The 23014-nt window shown below is 34.1% G+C and overlaps 5 protein-coding genes across 10 annotated transcripts; 2 read left to right on the plus strand and 3 right to left on the minus strand.

The window, feature by feature from the left end:
- Positions 1–205: 205 nt before the first annotated feature.
- Positions 206–7141, minus strand: LOC107264770 (leucine-rich PPR motif-containing protein, mitochondrial). Of its 3 annotated transcripts, none has more exons than XM_015733382.1 (21): positions 6885–7141; positions 6663–6808; positions 6447–6569; positions 6105–6372; positions 5769–6000; positions 5415–5606; positions 5128–5341; positions 4817–5029; positions 4490–4740; positions 4234–4413; positions 3739–3858; positions 3450–3645; positions 3110–3344; positions 2777–3008; positions 2537–2696; positions 2154–2397; positions 1863–2073; positions 1485–1674; positions 1061–1336; positions 688–838; positions 206–535 (listed from the first exon to the last, which is right to left on the minus strand). In XM_015733382.1, exons 1-21 carry the CDS (start codon positions 7028–7030, stop codon positions 511–513), a joined length of 4005 nt encoding a protein of 1334 aa, XP_015588868.1. In that variant the 5' UTR covers positions 7031–7141; the 3' UTR covers positions 206–510. The 3 variants fall into 3 exon arrangements, with proteins under 3 accessions (XP_015588868.1, XP_015588867.1, XP_024937727.1); XM_015733381.2 differs by having other exon boundaries at positions 1863–2076; positions 6885–7140; XM_025081959.1 differs by lacking the exons at positions 6105–6372; positions 6663–6808; positions 6885–7141 and having other exon boundaries at positions 1863–2076.
- A 115-nt stretch (positions 7142–7256) lies between these two features.
- Positions 7257–11192, plus strand: LOC107264772 (protein sly1 homolog). The gene is made up of 12 exons (XM_015733384.2): positions 7257–7511; positions 8077–8236; positions 8318–8531; positions 8594–8681; positions 8786–9017; positions 9084–9402; positions 9472–9607; positions 9738–9919; positions 10003–10082; positions 10175–10313; positions 10386–10589; positions 10656–11192. The coding sequence occupies exons 1-12, from the start codon at positions 7484–7486 to the stop codon at positions 10764–10766; spliced, it is 1893 nt and encodes a 630-aa protein (XP_015588870.1). The 5' UTR covers positions 7257–7483; the 3' UTR covers positions 10767–11192.
- A 385-nt stretch (positions 11193–11577) lies between these two features.
- LOC107264751 lies at positions 11578–14145 on the plus strand. Its single transcript, XM_015733339.2, has 8 exons — positions 11578–11900; positions 12054–12232; positions 12310–12425; positions 12503–12976; positions 13058–13121; positions 13319–13502; positions 13583–13757; positions 13836–14145. Exons 1-8 carry the CDS (start codon positions 11622–11624, stop codon positions 14111–14113), a joined length of 1749 nt encoding a protein of 582 aa, XP_015588825.1. The 5' UTR covers positions 11578–11621; the 3' UTR covers positions 14114–14145.
- A 745-nt stretch (positions 14146–14890) lies between these two features.
- Positions 14891–20916, minus strand: LOC107264748 (striatin). 4 transcript variants are annotated; one of them, XM_015733332.2, is made up of 11 exons: positions 20333–20916; positions 19216–19319; positions 18664–18831; positions 18196–18385; positions 17780–17935; positions 17613–17703; positions 17248–17369; positions 16911–17089; positions 16475–16812; positions 16044–16355; positions 14891–15924 (listed from the first exon to the last, which is right to left on the minus strand). In XM_015733332.2, the coding sequence occupies exons 1-11, from the start codon at positions 20645–20647 to the stop codon at positions 15755–15757; spliced, it is 2145 nt and encodes a 714-aa protein (XP_015588818.1). In that variant the 5' UTR covers positions 20648–20916; the 3' UTR covers positions 14891–15754. The 4 variants fall into 4 exon arrangements, with proteins under 4 accessions (XP_015588818.1, XP_015588816.1, XP_015588819.1 ...); XM_015733330.2 differs by having other exon boundaries at positions 17780–17941; XM_015733333.2 differs by having other exon boundaries at positions 18202–18385; positions 20333–20915.
- A 219-nt stretch (positions 20917–21135) lies between these two features.
- Positions 21136–22507, minus strand: LOC107264754 (cytochrome c oxidase subunit 5B, mitochondrial). Its single transcript, XM_015733344.2, has 3 exons — positions 22329–22507; positions 22071–22150; positions 21136–21571 (listed from the first exon to the last, which is right to left on the minus strand). Exons 1-3 carry the CDS (start codon positions 22402–22404, stop codon positions 21365–21367), a joined length of 363 nt encoding a protein of 120 aa, XP_015588830.1. The 5' UTR covers positions 22405–22507; the 3' UTR covers positions 21136–21364.
- Positions 22508–23014: the final 507 nt, after the last annotated feature.

Genomic DNA, 23014 nt, shown 5'->3' on the forward strand with positions numbered 1-23014 from the left:
AGATCTTTTACAATATTCGTATGATGCCATTGTGGCTCATTTCTGTGGCAGTACCAAGTAGGCAACCAATTTTCACTATTAATAATTATGATCTTCTTAATTTTTTATTTAAAGCAAAACACTTCGTTAATACATATAATTCACTTACATGACATTTTGAGAATTTTTTTATTAGGATACCGCAGGACATTTATCGAAACCTCAATTTTACTTTTTGGTATTTTATTCTTAAGGTTTAACGTTATATAAATTTTTACAAGTAAATAGTACAGCATAATAGTTACAACGACAAAATTTAATTTTATATATACTTACAGAATCAAACAATGAAGTTTGTGGATAATGATATTCTACATGATAGATTGTGAAAAGCACTGTGTCCTAAATGAAGAAATCTTATGTGAACAAAGAAAGAAGAAAAGTTAGTACTAATTCCGTACGTCACTTCGGTTGGGTTCTTCAATTTTATAATAGATAAATAATATATTGCTAATCTCGTGACAAGTTCACTTATGCAGAAGCTGCATTAGCTTGACTGGAAAAGAAAAATTAATGTACTTAGATAGCTATCGAAAGACAAAATGATTCTACTTCTACTTAGGTAATCGTTTATAGATACTATAGCAGATACGTAGTAATCACATTGTTTCTGTATGAAATAATATACAAATATTTTAAAATGATTACCGTGGCTCCAAAATGTAAGGAAAAGAGTGTCCTGATTTCTCAATACCCTCCTTCAAGCGTTGCAGTATCGAAGCTTTCACGGTTTCTAAAGGTACTTCTTTGACAATTTCATTTAAAAGTTCTAGGCCCTCTTGAAATAAACCTTTTTTATCTGCAAAGAAAGGCATAAAAATGTAAATCAACTGCGCTAGAACATGTAAATAAATCTTTATCGTTTGTTATATCGAACGGTATTTTATACAGATTCACATAAGATACGTACTGAGCAAATTTTATACTTATCCATCATAGTGACAATATTAATATTAGGGTAATATATAACTATTGGCTATTTTGGATTAATAGGTACACTGTGTCAGCATGTTAAACTTACTGTAAAGAGAGATCATATCATTGTATGCATTAGCTCTGTTCTGGAGAGACATGTTACTCTCCTGCACCTTTTTCACTAATTCTTTTAAGAGCTCTATATCATTATTCTTGTCGACAGTATACAAAATCAATTTTGTAAACAGTTTTTCACTGTTTACCAAATATTTCGACCATATTTCTTCAGCGTTTGGATTACTATTCAAGAAATAATAGCACCATAATATATTCATGGGTACTATGAAGCCATGTTCTGCCAACTTCTCAGCATACGGTTTATCTGCAAAGATAATAGTTATGATACGCAACTAAAAATAAGTTAAAACATTATTTTAATAGAGCTTTAAAGGCATTTAAAATGTTAAAGCATTAAATATGTATATAAGAATAGTAGTGTTTGATTTTTTAAAATGGGATTGATTCCTTACATTTTTCAACAACGCTTGGTTCCGATTCTAGTATATTAAGCATTACATTATTGTGAAGTAAATTAGGCCATTTACTTCCAGGAGTCGAAATAACTTTCTTCTCAAGATTTTCTAAAAACTGTTCAATTTTTCCTGCAGCCATATATGCTTTCAGCAAATATTTATTGAAAAACAAGGTCGACGACATTGCCTGTAATCATAACATTACACTATTACAATAAATTCTATTATTACCACTTTAATCCTACTACTATATCTGCAGTTCAAAGAGACTAAAATACACATTATTTAGATTATAGCAGAACAGTTTATGCGATATAAAAATATTCTGGATCTAATTTCAATACTTATAATTTCATTCATGCAATTCTAACTTACCGATGGTATCAACTCTTGTATTTTTGTAATATCATCAACTTTACCAGCCTGGCCGAGTTTCTCCATTAAACTTTGAAATTCATTTAATTGTATAATTTTAGGATGTCGTGTAACTACGCACTTAGTAAACTCTATAGCGTCGTCCAATGCCTCCGCATCGAGTAATCTACCTATCATAACGACATAAGCTGATTTTACCGCATTTGATTTTCCGCTACAAATGAAATTTCTGTTAGTGCATACATTAATGATCACTCTTTTGCAGATAACCTTACATCTACTTTGGATTACCTGTCAAGGATTTTCGCAATACGTTGAAATTCCCGTCTCTTTATATGTTCTTCTATGTTTTTAATAAGCTTACTGCTACTATTATCAAAGTTCAATCGTGGTTTTTCGTAAACGAAAGGAACATCTTGCCCGTTCTTTAACAATAATGTAGCTAGTTGCTGTAAAAATTTCTCAGAGGGTTGAATATCCTCTTCTTGCATCATTGTCCACGTGGCTAATCCTTCAGTCCAGTTATTGTCCTTATCTGTGGGTAGTATAAAATTTTATAGAAACATTATAATCATAATTGAATTATAGAAAGAAGTAACGAAAATTCTATACCGAACGGGGATACTTTATTCCAGTATGAAGCAATAAAAAAAAGTAATCGACACAATACTTACAGTGTACAGAAAGAAGTAGATTGTACAATTCTGATCTATTACTAAAAAGTGTGTTCTTTGTAGCTTCTAATAACTTCTGCAAATATTCTTTATTTTCATCTTGAGCATAGTTCTGTGCAGCTGTAATAAGTCTGTGGTCTCTTGCAAATAATCCAGGTGTCTATAAGGGCACCGTATCATGAGCATTACATGACGTTGAGGGTAATTATCCCTAATACTTAAAATTTATCATTTATTTACCTCAAAAATCTTCTTGGCTTGGCGAATACGGTCGCATTCAATAAAAGCTATTGCAAGGTCCTGCAATGAATTTACTTCACCGTGTACCTGAGTACTAATGTCTGTTAAACGTTGTAATGACGCAGCATCTTCCGCTAATATATATTTCTTTGCCAACTCTTGTTTATACGGTGTGCACTTATATTGTAGAGCAAGTTTCTCAAATGTATTTAACGCTGTCTCTAGATCATTCCTATTTTTCGATAAACCCAATTATTTTCAATATCATTGTTATTCTAATTTATAAGGATCATTACGAACAAATAATTATATTACTGGGATATTTATACGTACCGGATAAGATGGACCTTGACTAATGAATTTAGTATAGCATTCACGTTCTGAGCTAAATGCTTTGATTCAATTGCCTCGAAAAATTCGTTCAACTGATCTGGATCACTTTTCTCTGCTACAAGATTCAATAATTGTCTCGTTAGCATGACGGATCGTTTTAAAAACGTTTCTCCAAACGTTTTATCTTCTTTCATAGATTCGAAAGTCGGTAAATCCTTGATTAACTGTAGTGCTTCTGTTGTAACAAATATAACGCACGAGTTACATGAGCTTCACAAAGAAAGTTCACACAATTATGTAAAATGATAAACTTTACACATTACTGAAGCACCATACTCACCACTATGACGATCATTCTTTACGAGAAGTATTGCATATCTTAGAGTTTTCACAAAATCCATTCGAGTACTTGAATCTAAGTTTTTTAATTCTTTGAAATATTTTTCAGCTTCGCTTAAGTTTTCTTGAGCAGAATAAAAATCGATCAATTGTGCATAAAGGCCTGCATTAAATACAAAATCGCCTTCATGCAATTCCTAAATTAACAAAATAAAATTGCTAAATGTTTCAGGAACCACATCAACTCTCGTAGCCGTAATTGTAAGTTAATCACTGTTATGAAAAATTACCTTTAATAATTTGCTGACATTTTCCTCATCTTTAGCAGTTATATATTCAATAAGAAGCCTTTTACTTAAGCCATTCGTGGACCCACCTTTTGCTTTAATATTCTCGAGATCTTTCTTCAACTTTTTAGGATGCAAATGAACATATCAATCATATTATATACATCCAATATGAAGAAGATGCGTGAGTAACAGGCGTTTTTCTTTTACAGATTTGCCCCTCCATTAGGGCACAAATCAGCACTTCGACACACTTCGGACACAACTTCTCCTTTATCCAAGTTCAATTGCACAAGAACACAAGATCATTGGTTTATACAACTAAACGCAACTAAGATGCAACACAATTACCTTGTGTAAAAGAAACATATTTTTGTGCCGGAATGTGTCGAAATATGCCGTAAATGAAAAACATCCAATATATACTTTTTTCATATAAACATTGCAACAAACGGTCGTAATATTCAAAAAAAATTCTGTATTCATACAATTACTTACAAATATTGAATGACGCGATTTATTTTGTCTTGGTATTTCATTAAGAGCCAAATTGCCTGATGTTAGCTGGCTGAGAAGTTCTGACATTTTTGGAGTAACTTTGTCAGAAAAACTTTCCTTAACCGCATTGGCAACTTCAGCAGAAATAGTAAACCCTTGCTGCGTAAACCCTTCCAAAATCTATAAACAAAATTTGAAAATCGATACTGTCACGTAAATGGCACTAGAGATCCGAAAGACCATAAAAGATACTCACCTTTTCTATAACTTCTACTTTTTTTGTGGATTTCATTTTGAGAAGTCGAAACAGCAGTGTATCAGGAACGTTGAATCTTATTTGTTGCGCTTCTTCAATTTCATCCTCATTATCCTTGTCTTTTAAATCAGCTGATTCGTGTAAGAGTCGAGTTACATTGACAAAAGATTCAACATCACCATTAATAATAAATGCATCAAGAAGAGGCCTTATGAGGATGTTGGTAAGAAGTCGTGTTGAATAATTGACCACTGAAACATAATACATAAAATTATCTCAATAACTACTGGTCGCATTTAGTATTCAATAAACTAATACGTTACTCACTGAATTCGTAGGCCTCCTTGGATTTACCACTCTCAAGTAACATATAAGCGAAAGCATTTATTATCGTTAATGGTTGAATGTTATGTTCCATCAGAGCATTCGCAATTTGTTCTATACTTCCAACAGCATGTGGCAGAACGTACTCTTTCAAGGTGTAGATTGAAGGATTCAATTCAAATTTTGTAATCATAACATCAATCGTGTCGAGAATACCTAATAATTAATAAATATTAAAATTAAATAAAAATGTATTCTACTATTCTCTTGTTTTTAATAAAATTTGTTCTGCACACTGTATATGTAATGAGCACCTTGGAAGTTTGATTGATTTCCATGAGCAACGAATAATGGCCAAAAGAAATGCTGCTTTATAGTTGCACCTGTCTCCTTCCAAGCTTCAAGCAATTGAATACTCAGGGCAGCATTACCTTTTAAGAAACTGGCTTCTATGGCAACGGAAAAAGCTTGATTATTTAGTTCTTTTGATTCTAGAAACTTGCACGTTTCAATGATTTTCTCAGGTGACTAGAATATACAGACGTTTAAGAATCAATGCAACAATGATTACAGATTAATGTTGCTTTAATTTAACGCTTACCACATTGCAGAACACCAACTTCCTCACGAAGTATGTTCCAACTGTTGATGTTCTTCCATCGTTACGCACTTTTCTTGGAACGGACAAAAGTACTTGTAATGCTATATCGATCTCGCCAATATTAATTAATTTATGCACCAAATTTGTAGCATCGAATGCATATCCCGCACTCTTTGGCGAAAGAGACATGATCTAAAGATTAAAAAAAGTTTATCAAATATTTACAGTATGCATAAAAATCTGATATTTAAAATATTAAAATTTGTTCAATTCAAATGAGTGGGTAATGAGCCTTCTAAAGTATTTTCGAAAAATCTCAATAATTAATAAATCAATTATTTCAATTTAACTAACTTCTTCAATATATTGTTTATGGCCTTTTAAAACTAAAGAATAAACAATATCCATATAATCCTTGTCCATCAAGAATATCTCTTGAGACTGACAGGTAGCAAGTGTATTTCTGATAGCCTCAATATCTCCTTTCTCTGCATATGCACATAAAAGTGTTGCATATGTAGTTGCCGATGGATTCACTCCCCCTTGTTTCATGACGTTCAATACATTTACAGCATTTTCCAAATTTCTAAAAAGAATAAATAAAACAGAGTAGTTTTAATATTAATGTTTTGAATTACTGATATACTGGCACTGCAGTGTGAATAGTGTAACGATAAGTGGAGAGCATACCCAGCTCTTGCATGTCCTGTTATCAATGAATTAAATACATTTTCATTTACAGGCAACTGCTTCTCTTTCATAAATTCTAATATTTTTGTTGCTCCAGCAATATCTCCATTATTACAGTATCGAGTAATGAATCTTTGATATGTAACTCTGTTTGGTTCAATATTTCTTTTCTCTAATTCAACCAAAAAATTAAGCGGTGAAAAAGAGTATTCATTTTCAAGATATACTTTCAACAGTGCATTGTAATGTGAAATATCAACTGGAACATCTATTAAACAATATAAATTACATAGATAAATATATTGTTTATAAACAATAAACGTTCAATATTAAAATATATACCTAAATGCTCAATAAGATTCCATATTTCTTTAACAGTCGCCAACCTAGTATCAGGTGTTTCATCCACTAATAAATTGCCACAGCAACTAATCAGCATAAGAGCTTGTGTGCTTGATAGTTTTTCTGTAATGACATGTAATAATTCATCAAATAAACATGAAATAGTGTAAAATTCAATTCAAAAACACTAATATTTAAGACATGTATAATACTTACTTGTCTCTTTGACATTCCTCAGAACATTATCTACATCTACTCTACGTAACCTTCCAAAGCGTTTAGCATCTTCATTTAATTTTGATAACTCATTATTAATATCAAGGTTCGATGATTCTTTGACTGCCACCTTACTTGCATAAGATCTGTGTGACAAAAATTTCATTATGAATAAATATTTCACCACAAAAATCATGCATTAATAGACTTAGAAAAACTAACTTAACGAACGATGGCGACGAAGAACAAACCGATGCATCTAACTTTAATTTAGATACAGTATTAGCATCATTACTCGTAAATGCTATTCTTCTGGAAAGGTTAGATAATCTTCGAATATACCTCGAAGACCGCAAAATTGTTGCCATTATCAATTAAAGAGTAACAACGTATTTATATTTTGAGAATGATTCCACCGGCAGCGAAAAAGGCGAAAGCGCACAAATGGCCGTACACACACGTGAGATCGAGCACGGTTGAGCATGAATTACGAGAACAGAGAAGAGAAGTAACTCTTCCTAATACTAAATCAGAGTTTCAGAAAATTACGTAATAGATATGTGCAATGTGGTTACGTGGCTATTGAATGACTTTCACATGCGCAACAACCGTCGAACTCGTCAACGTTAATCTTTGTCCAACAAAAGTTCATTCCAATTTATTCCAATCTCGACATCTTCAATGCATACAGTTCTTAAATCAAGAATAAGCAACGGACAATAGTAAATTCCTGAAAAAGTTGACAGACTGTAATTGACGTCAGCATAATTATTTGAAGATATTCTGTTAAAACGGCGTGATATTAAGTTTCTATTGTAAATATGATGAGCCTACGGGATAAGCAAATAAGTATGAAGACAAATTAAGATTATTTTATTGACGTTTAAGTTTTTCATTCAAGATTAATATTTCTGTAGGTTAGGATTGTATATGCATACTTTTATTTTAAACAGGAAGAAATTAAATACAGTTTTTAATAATTCATTTATGATTGTAACGTAATCACATTTTGAAATAATCTTAAAATTCAGATTATTAAGTATGACTTTCTATGTGCTTCCTTTTGAATTCCATACGTTTAAAGTAATTGTTACATATTGTTACTTTTGTTGGTAACAATATTACAAAATGTCTTAAATATACATTACCAATGATTTTTACACCGACACGACGTCCAAATAAATATATGGTAGAATAAAACAGTATCATACACTTATTACAATTCCTATAACTATATATTAAAGTATCTTTATTCTATTATTACTCATAATGTTTATCTTATTTGTTTAATACATTGCATAATATTTTATTTATAATATTTTATGTGTCATATATATGTATAAATATGAATCTAAGAAAAATGAAAATTTATTGATATAAATAGTTATGTTTTATCTATTGAAATCAATTTCAGATGCTTTAAAACAAATGTTAAATTTAAATGAGCCTGACTCAAGGGTAGATATTGCAGTACCAACATGGAAAATCCTGATTTACGATCGTGTAGGACAGGATATCATTTCACCACTAATATCTATAAAAGAGCTACGTGAGCTTGGAATAACATTACACATGTATGTTTTTTTGTTTAAGTTCTTCAATTTTATTTCTTAGAAATAATGTAAATAACAAATCTAATACTTGTTTGTTGATAGGCAGTTACATTCTGACAGAGATTCTATTCCTGAAGTACCAGCAATATATTTTTGTGCACCAACAGATGAGAATCTGGGACGCATTGGTCAAGATTTACAAAATGGATTGTATGACATTTACCACCTTAATTTTATATCTCCAATATCTAGACAAAAAATGGAAGATCTAGCATCTGCAGCCTTATTAGCCGGAGCTGTTGCTAACATTCATAAAGTAAATATTCTTAAAATATAATTCTTATAATTCGAAGCTTACTCAAATTATAACTATTGCAGGTGTTTGATCAATATCTCAACTTTATAACATTGGAAGATGATCTCTTTATTCTAAGACATCAAAACAGCGATGTTATATCGTATCATGGTAAATACAAGTATTCAACTTAAGTAATCTCTAAACATAAGAAATATTCTATATTATTTTTAAAAATCATAATTTTCTAATACCTATCTCACGTTAATATTCAGCTATTAATCGGGGTGAAATCAAGGACACAGAAATGGAATCTATAATGGATGTCATAGTTGATAGTCTCTTCTCCGTATTCGTCACACTTGGTACCGTTCCAATTATTCGGTGCCCAAGAGGAAACGCTGCTGAGATGGTCGCTAAGAAACTTGATAAGAAGCTGAGAGAAAATGTATGGGATGCGAGAAATAATTTATTTCAAGGGGAAATTGCTGGTACAGGCCACTTCAGGTAAAAAACGTACCAACAAAATGAATTGTCGTCCCTAGAAATACTAAGAAGGCATTACTCTCACAGTTTTCAGAGACCACTGTTAATAGTACTTGATCGCAGTATAGACATGGCTACGCCTCTTCACCATACATGGACATATCAAGCGCTCGCTCATGATGTACTTGAATTAGCTTTAAACAGACTTGTCGTCGAAGAGAGTGCGGGAAGATCACCTGCTGGTGGTGCACGTTCAAAGACACGAGCTTGTGAGCTGGATAATAGGGATCGTTTTTGGTCTCAGCATAAAGGTAGTCCTTTTCCTCTAGTAGCTGAGGCAATACAAGAAGAACTAGAACAGTATCGTTCTTCTGAGGAAGAAGTGAAGAAGTTGAAATCGACAATGGTAAAGTCATTTAATTTGTTGACCAGATTGAAAATTTATAGAGTTCAATAGTACATAAAACGGTTTTAGGGTATCGATAATGATAACGATGCGGCATTTTCTATGGTATCCAATAATACAGCTCGTCTTACCAGTGCTGTCAATTCCTTACCACAATTGCTGGAAATGAAACGTCTGATCGACATGCATACTACTATAGCTACAGGTACTTTCAAGTGTTTGCACACTAATACGGCAGTTTTATATCTAAAGAATGAAGGCTGATTTGCGTACCAGAGATTTTTTTTCATAGGTGGAATTATATTCAATTCAACAAATGTATTTGAATTTTGCAGGTATTCTTAATTCCATCAAATCTCGACGTCTTGATACTTTTTTTGAAATAGAAGAGAAAATAATGAGTAAACAAACATTGGACAGAAGCATTTTGGAAATTATTAACGATCCAGAGTGCGGTACGCCTGAGGATAAATTGCGTCTTTTTGTAATCTATTATCTTTGTTCAAATATGTCAGATGTAAGTTTAAACAAAACAGCTATGAGACGTGACTCGAAATTGATATTTGCATTAAAGTTTCAAATTATTATTTATGTATTCAGGCCGAGTATAATAAGCACGAAGCAGCCTTGGCCAATGCTGGTTGTGATTTAAATCCTTTAACGTACATCAAAAGATGGAGGTGAGCTAAGTAATCAAAGCGTTAATATATTTTTAATATAATGACTGTCGTACAAATAAAAATATATGAAAAACTTAAATACTGCTTGTCAGAGGCTACACGAGAATAGCTGGAATACAAAATAATTATGAAGGTGGCGGTACAAAAACAGTCAGTATGTTTTCGAAGCTCATGAACCAAGGTTCCTCTTTCGTTATGGAAGGTGTCAAGAATCTTGTTGTTAAACGACATGTAAGTATGAAAAAAGGTGCACATAATCATTAGGAAAGGTAACTAAACACATCCTTATTAATTCTTATGCAGAATCTTCCCGTTACGAAGATCGTCGATGAATTGATCGAAATGAGACAGTCATCTCAAACCGACGATTATCATTATTTGGATCCCAAGCAATTAAAACAAATTGACCAAGTTCCTAAAAATAGAACCACATTCCAAGAAGTAATTGTGTTCATTGTGGGCGGTGGCAACTATATCGAGTATCAGAATTTAGTAGATTACGCAAAGGTAAATGAAAACTTCTGCCTTATTTACATAAACAATTTTTATAAAATTAACTTATGTTCCTTATAGCAAAAAGCCGGTGGTGGTGCCAACAGAAGAGTAGTATACGGATCATCGACTCTTATCAATGCAAGACAATTTCTTAAACAATTGTCACTCTTGGGACAAGAGACACATTAAAAGAAAATAAGGAATTATTGTAATAATCAATACCATAGAAATATGAATTGTTGTATATATACTTAGTAATTCCTGATATCCCCATATTATTTTTACTTAAAAAACCTGAATTGTCAACCTATCCCCTAAGAAGAATTTGTTGTTTGCAGTAGATACAAAAACATATTGCTAGAGTTACTCCTTACCAGAGTATACAACTCAAACTTGATACTGAAGATTTAATGAGACAAAATATTTAAAAATCACAGCAAACAGTGCCGATAAACTTTATTCTGCAGACGCGATTTTATTATGCTAATTGATATTATATCCTGGACAGTAAATATTTGCTATGTGCCGGTTATTAAAATGTAAAGAAAAGCAAATCAAATCGAGTTGGTGAAGCGTTGTAAGCTTAAAAAAATATATATTTTATTTATTATACTATTCCTTACATTATTATTTATATCCTCACATACACGCTTGACAAATATTGCATAAATAAGAAAATGTAAAGTTTTCCTTCCGTGGTCTATTTATATTTTACTGTAAAAAACGATAAGCTCATTTTGTTAAAGAACGTTTTTGTATTTATCCTAAAATATTTTTAAATAAGGCTTGTATAGCTAAAAATGAAGAATGGGTCCACAATATTTACAACTCTCATGAAAATGTGTTGTCCAATAAAGAAAGAATGGGGCATTGAGTAACATGAAAACGTATAAATTTACGTCCTTACATATACACTCTCCTGAACTCCCGCAGAAGAGTGAAAAAGAAAGACAAAACATATAGCTAATTCAATCGATCGAAGTCGTGCAGTGTTGAAAAGCATGCGCGCTTACCCTCAGCACATTTCTTCCATGGCAAACAGCCATGCCGTATCGCGTATTCTGTATTCTTCTAAATTTCATAATATTTTTATATTTAACGAGCGGCGATAGCATCACGAAGAAAAATGATAAGCGACCAGAGCTTAACCTTCAGGTGTGCGTCCAGAGCTTCGACATCCACAAGGATAAAATCATCAGGACTGAGGATTCGCGTCAACTGGGCGCCAAGTATCTTAACGAGATAGATCTGGACTCGCGTGAAGAATGTCTGAAGCTTTGCTGCGAGACTGATCAGTGTGACGTATTTGTTTTTGAAGAAAAGGTCAGGAGTTTGGAGTAATAAACGCTAAGAAATTTGTTATGTTTAATTTTACTAATATTTTATATAAAACATATATAGCGCGTTTCCTAAGTAAACTGCGTAACAGCATATATGACCCGTATAATAAAAAAATATTTATTTATCCAATTTCAGAGACCAGGCAGTTGTTATCTGTTCCATTGTGGGCCACCTAACGATTTTAAATGCAAATTTACTAGTCACGCTAATTACAGTAGTGCTGTACTTAATAGTAATCGCAATGGACCAAGTACAGCCGAGCTGGAGGAACAAATTCGCAGGACACAACAGGAGCACGAACTTGAATCTCTCAGGTAACACGCAAACAATCTTTCTCCGAATTACATCACAAAATATATTTTTATTAACAAGAAATGATGTACAATCATAGAAAACTTGCTGATCCTCCATCAATAGAATATACCGTGTCAGAATCGACGGCTATACTTGCCATAACTCAAACACCAAAATCATTAGTGATAACAACGCCAATATCAAAGAAAGAAGGTGAAATTCAAATATATATTGTTAATATAGTTAATTTTTTAAATATCTCATTAATATTATAATTATTTTCGTAATAGGCTGCAGTCGCAACCAATTTGAATGTCGAACTTCCGGTGATTGTATAGCTATATACAATGCCTGTGATGGAGTACCACAATGCGCTGACGCATCTGACGAAGCTGCGGAACTTGGTTGTCCCACGGAAAGGCCTACAGTTGCTTCTCCATTACTGCAACAGCCTTTACCTTTGTCATCTCCAGATTCCATGAAATGGCAAATGATGCAGCATCACAAATCATTAGTTCCGTCGTATACTCATGGACAGGAAAGGGATTCGAAAACTTGGCAGTCGTCAGGTTCGCCTCGACAAGGTGTACCTCCGCCACAGAATATTCAATATCCTGTACAGCAAGTCGTAATGCCGCAACCACAATTAAATATTGGATCACAAGGATATCAATGGGAATATCAGCCCCTCTATGAACAGAATAAGGCAGCTTATGCTGCCATTAATACATTTCATGGACAAAATAATTTGAATCCGTATGAAAGTATGTTGCTAATCCTAAGAACATTTTTTATGAAATTATTATGGATTAAATATGGATTATAATTAATAATATCACTTTTAGTGGAGCAATCGCATATATTTAACCATAAGGGTCCAGGTGTCATTGGGGAAAATGGTGCGGAGAGGTATGTTCGATAAAAATAATCTTATTAATTTCTGAAGTCTTCTATTTATTTATCAGTTAATTTAGTATATACAACTTTTCTGATTCTTGTAATATCTTTTAATAGTACATGAATCAATATGTTAGACATGCTATTCATAAGCTTAGATATTCTTAAATGATGACTATTATAAACTAAATTAAATTTTTTACGCCTAGTGGAGTTTACATAGATGCAAATAGACAATACGCGCCGTATTTCCCATCACCGAATCATGGAATGTGGCAAGAAGGTCAACCACAACCACCACCAGCACCATCAGCAATCCCAAATTCCCTTCACAGCCAGTCCATTGCACAGCACGAATCACTCGAAAATACAGCTTCACCCCCACCTTGCAAAGTAAGTAAAAGTGGCTATGTCCCTAATTAAAAATCTCAGTCAACAGTCTAGAATATTCAATACATCACTTTTCCATATAGCCATCCACAAATGAAGAAGAAATTCCATCAAGGACCAACCCCCGTACTGATACAGACGTCAAAACCCAGAAAGCTGTGTATATTGAAAAATCAAACGATCACGCCGACAAGAAATCAAATTCAATTTCTAAAAATCAAGGAAATTCAAATTACGTGAAAACTCTCGAAACTCAAGGTAGCGTCTTATACCCAGTTACAAACTTGATTCACACTGAACAATAACTATTTTAATTCTTATATACTTTATGACTAGTTGTAGAACACGAAAAGAAATCAAAAATTACGGAAGATAATCACAAGGAGCTCGAGAAGAGTCACATGGTGGCTGAGCATTTGCAGCACATTAATAGTGACAGTAAAGTATTGAGGCCAAGGGGTGCAGTGATATCATTGGCTTTAGGATTAACCGCAACAGCGATGATGGCTGCATTAATTGCATGTCGCTTGAGAGTTGTAAGACGGCGAGGTCGTCGTGGTCACGGACCATATGCACACGATGCCGATTACCTGGTTAATGGGATGTACCTCTAAATAAATCTTACATAGAAAAAAAAAGGAACGAAGCTGCATCGTGTTGTAATATATTTTTCCGAACGATTTACTACAATCCCCTTTTTAAGAAGGAATCGTTTAGAAGTACATAAAAATTATTCTTATGACAATTAACATGAAATTGGATTCAATACAACTCTCAATTTCAACTCAATTTCAACTCTCTGTGAAGGACGTTCGTGGCCATACGGTTGTTCTGCATCATCAAGCTCGATAACCTGATTGATCTACAATCCAAGACTATGTATAAAATACATGAGCGTTTGGACAACTTTAAACTTCTCTTTACTCATTATAAAGTTACGTTACTTACCCTCTGTTACTTTAATTTCACCTTCATCTTAAGTATTATAAAGATTACCGGAACGCACCACCTTTTAATGTTTAATTACCAGTGATATCCATATTAATGGCTTTAACAACAATAACAGTGAAATACGTCTGTGACAGCTTTTGCGTAAAATTTATTAATTTCGCGAGAAACGATCACATAATTCTCCTACAAGTTTATTCACTGGTATCCAGGGGGTATAATAACAATAACAATGATAATAATAATAATTTGCATCTAGCAACTATCAATCTCTAATATAAAACAATACCATGCAGTACGTAATAACAAATCAGTAGAGTACTAAAAAAGAAACGACTTGCAGCTAATGCTGATTTGTCAATCGTTATTATACTATGCGAAATGATACACGAGAATTCAGCAGGGACTCTGCCAAGGTAAAGAAAAAAGAAACGAAAAGAAAATAGAGAGAATTGATTATAGTAAGTTACACAGTTGTCTATTTTTAAATACAATATATTACAGAGAAACACACAGTTATAATTTATTGTTATTAATATTATGTCTATAATATACTCGACTTATGAATTACTATTATTATTCTTATTCTTATTATCATCATCGTCATCATTACTGTTATTGTTGATGTTATTATTATTATTATTATTAATATTATTATAACCATACGCTGAGCTCAACTAATACAGAAGGTAGCACGAGAGTGTTGTAATGGGAGACTAATTAGCAGAGCTTATCGTGATACCGTTATACTCATCGTTATCATCATATTATAACCCCCAGTAGCTGTGCAGCAGTAACTGTGATTTCAATAATAAATAGTTAACGTAATGATAAATATTATGCTACCGCGGCAGTGTGCTCCCTGGATTCTGGATAAGAAGGGGATTCCTTTAATCTTTTAATTATAGGTACTATAATAATTAATATTCTACACGCCATACCCCTTCCTCCGTGACCCATCCTCCCCCCCACACCTCACCCCATGAATCGACTTGCCAATAAGTCGTGTATCTACTTAGAGGCGATTATATTGACAAATAACGTTTACACCTCAAATTATAATTATTTTTAATGAAACATTACGGAATAATCATTTGAGTCCTACAATATGAGTATCTGAATATGTAATTTGATATATTTATACTACCAATCTCACAGCCGAATCTCGACTAATGAGTAGAAACAAAATTGGAAGTGTGGTACGTACAGAAAAAAGGAGGGAGGGGGGGACTATGTAAAACGAGCATGAGTACAAAAACCGTTCTCCGCGATACGGATCGAAGAACAACTCCTGTCCGCGGTATTGCTCAAACGAATACCTTGGCGAGGGCGTCAGCGCCTGCGCTCGCGATGAACGGCATCGAAGGATGGAACGCAACGTCCAGGATGCTCTCGTCGAATTTCTTACGATGTGCCGTTATCTCTTGTACACAAGTCTTATTATCCATGTTCCATAATCTTATACTGCAATCGTGACCTGAAGCACACACACGAAAGTCCAAAAAGTTGAATAAAGTCTCATTTTTTGAACATTGCAATTTTATCCTCACATCTTTTACTCAATTACTTTTAGGTAGTCTTAACTATCATACTTACTGCCTGAAAGTAGGTACAAGCCATGAGGATCTACGGCAAGACTAGTAACAGCATCCAAGTGCGCCACCATGGCGTGAGCAAGAGTGGCTGAACGATGATCATAGAAACGAATATGTCTATCCTCGTGGGCTGCTACTACCAATGGAAGAGTCGGATGAGCAACCACACGATTAACGCCTGTTGTGCCGTTGCCTTCTAGTCGCGCTACAACAGCTGCAGTTTCTGCATCGAATACCACGCAAGCCCCTTCGTAGGCTACGACCAACTTGTGGGGCTCGTCTCTCACGAAGTCGACAGACGTGGGTATTCCATCTGTACGTTTAAAAAATTCGTACTATATATGATGCCGTAAAATAAATTACGTATAAGTGAATTGATGCATATAATCAAAGTGGATATCAACTAATGATATATTTAATAATAGCACCAACCTTGCTCAGAAGTGTACGTGTTGAGCAATGGTACTTTGCTTTGTGGACTCCAGAGTTTAACTGTTCCGTCCGCACTAACTGAAAGTAATTGTGATCTCGGATGATACATGCTTAAACCCCAAACAGCATCGGTATGTCCTGTGAGGGTATTTTTGAGCACGTTCGGGTCGTAGAAATCGTATGGATCTATGGTAGCTGGCGGAAGTGTCCAATTGTGAATCATTCCGTCCAAACCACCACTGTAGCAATCTTCCCCGGAATCACTCATAGCTAGACATAATACCGGTCCAGTATGCAATCTGAACGTGTACAAGGGTTCTACGTCTAAGGATGCCGACCTGCATGAAACAAAAGATCCATCACGTTTGCCATTAGCTACTAGATATGTAAACAGTAATATGCTTTAAACGTTTACTTGAGAACTCATGAGACATACTTTTTGGCTGGAACGGTTTTATGAACATTCCACAATTTTAGTGTGTGATCGTCACTCGCTGTAATAAGTACGGGATCGGTAGGGTGGAAGACGAGGGCTCGGACACCATCGAAATGTGAGCGTAGGGTATATTTTGCGTTCCATGTCTTTCTGAATGTCTCCTTTGTGTTCGCGGCCATCTATGTGAAAATACATCGCATGAGATGTCTGCTTTTTATTTCTTATATGTATGCTTGATTAATATTTCTTTTCTATGAACGCTTACGATTTCGTATTATGAGAAAGAAGACTATAGACTAGGAATCGATGGGTTTGAAGTGTTTCTAGGGAAACTCACGTCATACGCTACTTCTGCATCATTGTTGACTGTCAATTGCGCTAATTCCCCTAAACCCAATGTCGAATCGGTTTCCTCACACGGACGTCGTAGATCGGACTGTAAACCTCTATGCATAGAACCTGTAAACGTAAAGTATGGTCTTTATTAAAACTTGGCTTATCACTTGCGTAAAAGAAGAAGTTAACACTCAGTATTCAAATTGAAGTATAGCATGTTATTCTAGTAAATGAACTTAATTGAAAATATCCAAACAGTAATAACTTCAGACTGTCAAACATGAAATATTATGAAGTGATAAGCTGATCTGAACTGATATTAATAGTATTCTTCCTTGTTCTCTAAATTTTTATGTAAGATCATACCAGGCAGTGATTCCTCAGTCTCTGTGAGACGATTCAATTCGTTTAATACTTCTTCCGCTTCAGCGTCAACGTCCTCGGTTAGTAATATGGGCTGAATATGTTTCATGAAACAGAAGAGTAATCATTTAAACTTTTGATACACCAAGGAATTAGGTATCGGTGTTTACCTTATTTGGCTTGGATCCTGAACTTGCGTCATAGAGTTCCTCTTCAACATCGCCTTCTTCTTCCTCCATATCAATATCGGCTTGAGCTAGGAACTCGAAATTCGCCATCACTGCTGCTTCAGTATCAAGAACCATTGCTTCGGCAATAGACGATGGCTGTTGCTAGATCAATATTTATTATAATTTACTATACTTTAATTTTCGAAGGATTTGAATTCATTTAATATCGTGTTCATCTCACGTGACTGTTATGCCAAAGCAGTGTACATCAATGTACAACTCATATACTACTGACCGACTACGTTATTTAATTAATCTCGCATCTATATAGAAAATTCATATTTCGATGCTACAATTTCCTCTGTGACTTGTTATATCCCCCTGTTGCAAGGAAGCAATTAGGAATCATTATTTACCTCTACCTTTTTGGCTGGGATTCGTCGACCCTGGTTCTCACTGGCTCGCTTATTTGAAGACTCATTTCCATTGAGCGCTGGAGTATTCAGATCATCTGAATCTGTGTTATTATTTAAACCAAGTAGTGATCGAACTCTGTTTGATCTGACATCTATAATAGTATCGGTGTACCCAATTTCTTGCAAGTACCTAAAAGAAATAAGGCCATCCTGTAGCTATGTATCGCCACGATAGTTTGAAATTTTTTTAAAGAATTCTATTATTATTTACTCTTACTCGATTTTTGGCATTATTTTCCAAAGACATGTGAGATAATCGAGATACTGACTAAAAATAGACTTTGACCCATTATTTTTTTTATATACATACTGACAAAATCATTTCACAGGCGAATTATAAGTAATGTAAGCTACCAATCCTCCCCCACCCTTTCTCTTTACGCAAATAATTCGTCCTTTTTTACTCACTGTCTTAAAAGCTGTCGACCCTGCCTCCAGCTGATATTACTAACTGCTTCCCCATCACCACCACCTCCGTCAGAACCACCACAGGAACTACCTTCTTCGTATATAGGTGGTTTGACATCTCCTTGAACTACCAGGTCAGTACCATACTTTAATTTGTGGTACTTTGCCCTGCACACATTAAAACAACGCGCTTTACGTTCGATATTCAATTATGTATTATTTAGAATAATGTGGTGGCCAAATACGTTTGCATTCAAAACAGTACTCCTTTTGTAAATTAGTTTTGAAATGTAGTGTTCTATTTAGAAAAGCTATAGTGTTTTCTACCTCGCTCATTTAACCATATAATGTTTTGCATTTATTTTAAATCAGTATTAAATGAAACATCTGAATATCAAAACCACCACTGCTGAAGTACTTATTTTACAATGCAGTTAGCGAAACTAACTTGCTTAATTTACATCATATCATTCATCCTTAAGAAAGTGAGGTAATGATCAATTGAAGCCAAAAGCTCATAAAAAAGTTGGATTAAAATAGATCTATATTCACCTTTCTTGTTTTAGTGCATATTCCAGCATCTTTATCCGTCTCACTAAATCATTCTTCAAATTTTCTTGTCCCTTTCTTTCTCCTTGCAAGAAAGCTATTCTGGCCTATAACACAAAAAAAATTCCCATGATTGAGTTAATAAAGATATACAAACATATAAGACATAAAACATGAAATGCTATATCCTTTAAGACAAATGTTATTACTGCAACATTATTAAGTATATTAAACATAATTTGAAGTTGATTTATAAATTTCCTTAGGAATAATATTTTTTTTAAATATGAAATATATTTATACTGTATGATATCAAGATCAATATAAACAAAGGTATGTTAGATATGTGAATATAAAGTATATTATATTCATAATATATATTGCACTACAATACATATGCTAACATATCTCACAATCTAATTCTGTGTGCTAATTACAGTCAATTTAGTTTCATAGAGAGAGTTTCTATGTATCCTAGAATCCAACCATATGGTTGTACCTCTATGTAATAAATCATGCTATATGGTGTTTTTGTAATGGAGTAAACTATATAGTTTGGAGTGACTTTTTTTAATAATATGTCAAAAAGTTAATTTTTATAACTCTACTTATATATAACTAACAAAATATGTATAATTAACATAAAACTGTATTTTTATAATTTGTTTCACGATACTATCTCTTTCTCTAATACACTATTAAGAGGATAATAATATAGCCTGATTGCAAAACAAAATATCAAGCATGTATCTTAAATAAAGGTAATACATTTACAATACTGAATTAGCATGTGTATTTCTAAATTTAAACCAAAATTGTATATTTATGCAAATTATATGTTGTGGGAAATATAAGAAATTTAGGAAATATGCAGTGAACAATCTATGAACTGACAAAGCAGTGGCACATCCTGTGCACAACTCTGAAGCCTTAAAATATAAATTTATATTACAATGTGTATTATCTGCAATATACTCCATCTGAAATACAATAAATGTAGATGCAAAATCTGGCAAAGAAAACCATCAGGCCATTGGCTGCGATTTGGTTACACCAGAGTCCTGCAGTGATCTGTAAGGAAGCTACATACGGGTGAGACAGGATGGATGTGTTAGCACACCTGAAACTCTGCCCTGTCCAGCTCCCACTGGGACCTCTCGAGTTCGAAGCGAGCCCATTCATGTTGAATGAAGTGAAGAATTCCAGGCATAGAATATTGTGGTCTCTCGTCCCCGGCGCTGCCTCCGCCACCTCCACTACCTCCACCACCGCTACCACCTCCGGCACCTCCAGCAGTGCCGTTATCACTACCCTGGTGCTTGTTATTTGCGAGGGACACGTTCGCTCCAGCAGATAGCTGCCCGTTATGATTTTGCGAGGGAGAGCTGGAGTTATCCTCCATGGTGGAAGCGCAAAACTGGCTGGGCACCTTCATTTCATGACACGGCGGCCATTACAGCAACTTCTTTCTTCCCTGCGGATCCCCGAGAGTGCTCTCCCGTCGATTTATGCGTTTCGATTAACGTTAAGATAAAGAACGTAGAATCTACGCACGACTATGTCGACAATCCTACGATCACTGGCTTAATACCTATTTACACACAATCGAATCACAATTATTTACTGTCATTAATACAGTCAAGTCAAACGAACGTCACTTTCGGTATGCTACATATATACTAAGGCGCAGTCTTACCAATACAATGGAAATTGACTGTGGTCTCCTCCTCGGAGAATACGCACGGGTTGTTTTTTTGATTGGCCGATGATGCTGCCGTCTGACGGTTCTTATCACAAATGGATAACAATATGCTTAGAATTGCGTTCAGAAAGACATTTTATATGGAGCAATGAATAAAGTGCATTTAGATTATACAATTCTAATCAGACAAAGGATTTTCACAAATTAAAAGTATTTTTGTGTCACTGGCACGCAAGTTTTATTTTATTTAGTGGAAAATCATATGTACATCAAAATGAATGCAAGTAATACATGTATTTCAGGATTTTGCATACCGGTGTACTAGATAATTTACTCTGATAATTCTCTTCTGGATAGATGATAAATAAAGCCAGTATCCACAAGTATGTAATGTAATGTTGACTCTATAGAGATGTTACAAACAATCGACTAACTTATCATCAATTAACTTTATAAAGGAGCTTTGTAGACAAGTTTGAACCAATGTCCACATTCGCAACGACGGGGACTGCCCTGGTGCAGCCACATCCAGTTAACATGTGTAGCTTCGTCTTCACAAACACATCCAACAATACGACTGTCAAATGCACTAGGTACTAAGGTTGGACAGTCTTTCGTACTAGGTCCACGCTTAATTGGTTTGATATTGAATGGATCCTATAACAAATACGGTATTATTTTACAAAAAATTTTACAACTCCAGATTTATAATTAAATACATAAATAGCATAGGATATTACTCTTCACCCTAAATCAATGCATTGTATATTATGATTATTGAACATATATTAACCTAACTGAAAATAAAGTTATGTCATTAATTGAATTCATGTTATAGACTTCAAAATACAGACAAATATACTGATATCAAGGTTATAAACTGTATTCCTGCATGTGTTCTATATAAGAAAATCTAAGAAATTTCCTACAACTGCAGTGATGAACTGTAATAATCCAAACATACATATATATTGAAAGCACCCAATTGATTGATTCATAAATGAAGATTCTTTGAAAATTGTAAAAATAGTTCAACAAGATGTTGACACAATGAAGATCAATTTGCTGATAAACCTTTAAATCATTGAAAATTAAGCTTGATATGGGTGCAGCAGTAAACTACGTTATATTTTCCGAAATAGCTGGTAACACTTACGTCGTTGCCTGCAGCTTCAGCAAGTAGCTGACGCTTCTCTATACCAGTAGCATGGTCAATAGGATCTGGCATCTCGTATGCTACAAATGAAAGAACATCTCGTAAGTCGGACAATTTGTCACAGTGGCCACATTCTTATAACGTAACAGACGAATTTCCAATAGCGGCAGACATGTTACGTAATTAATTTTTAAAATCGCCGAAATAAAGTGTATATGTACTTCAATAATTAAGTGAAAATACACTTAAAGTATTTACATTTGCATCTCGCTTGAGCGTATATAAGTGAACGACGGGAAGCTTGAAGAACAGCTCTGCCACAAAGCGATACCATTTTGCTGAAGAACTACTGCTTCAACCTTTTACTCGATCCTTCTTCCGATTGACCGCAGAACTTTATAGATTAGATTACACTTTTGGTGGAAAAGAACAGGTGCTGCTAACGTGGTGATTCTCCATACTACAGTCTAAAGCTTAAGATACTATATCCAACAGAACTTTATATTTTGGTCAATATTATCCAGTTAATTTGCTTCGTTTTTAATTAATGTAAAATACTTCAAAAATACTTAGGAACGGATGAAAAATATTATTAACTAAGATGAACATATTATCACCTTTACGCCAATCTATGCTTCAATCAAGAGGACCGTTCGTTTTTGCGGTTAAAAGTGTTTTGGAGCTTTATGGGTGTATTCGAAAACGAGCCCACAGCGCTGAGAACATTGTTATGTCTCAATTGATTGTATTCAATAAACAGAGACATATTGATGTTCCGAGTACTGTCAACTGATTTCGAACAGTTTTATAGTGCTCGAAAGCACTTAAAACCACTTGAAACGCAACAACATTTTTAGAGCATTTGAATTCCGTCGATAAATCACATGACGCAGATCCGATGAATTTCATTATCTCTGATTGAATATATGACATTGTCTTTATAT

The sequence above is a fragment of the Cephus cinctus genome, unplaced genomic scaffold, assembly GCF_000341935.2.
Source record: "Cephus cinctus unplaced genomic scaffold, Ccin1 Ccin1_scaffold0191, whole genome shotgun sequence".
In the NCBI taxonomy this organism is placed as follows: Eukaryota; Metazoa; Arthropoda; class Insecta; order Hymenoptera; family Cephidae; genus Cephus; species Cephus cinctus.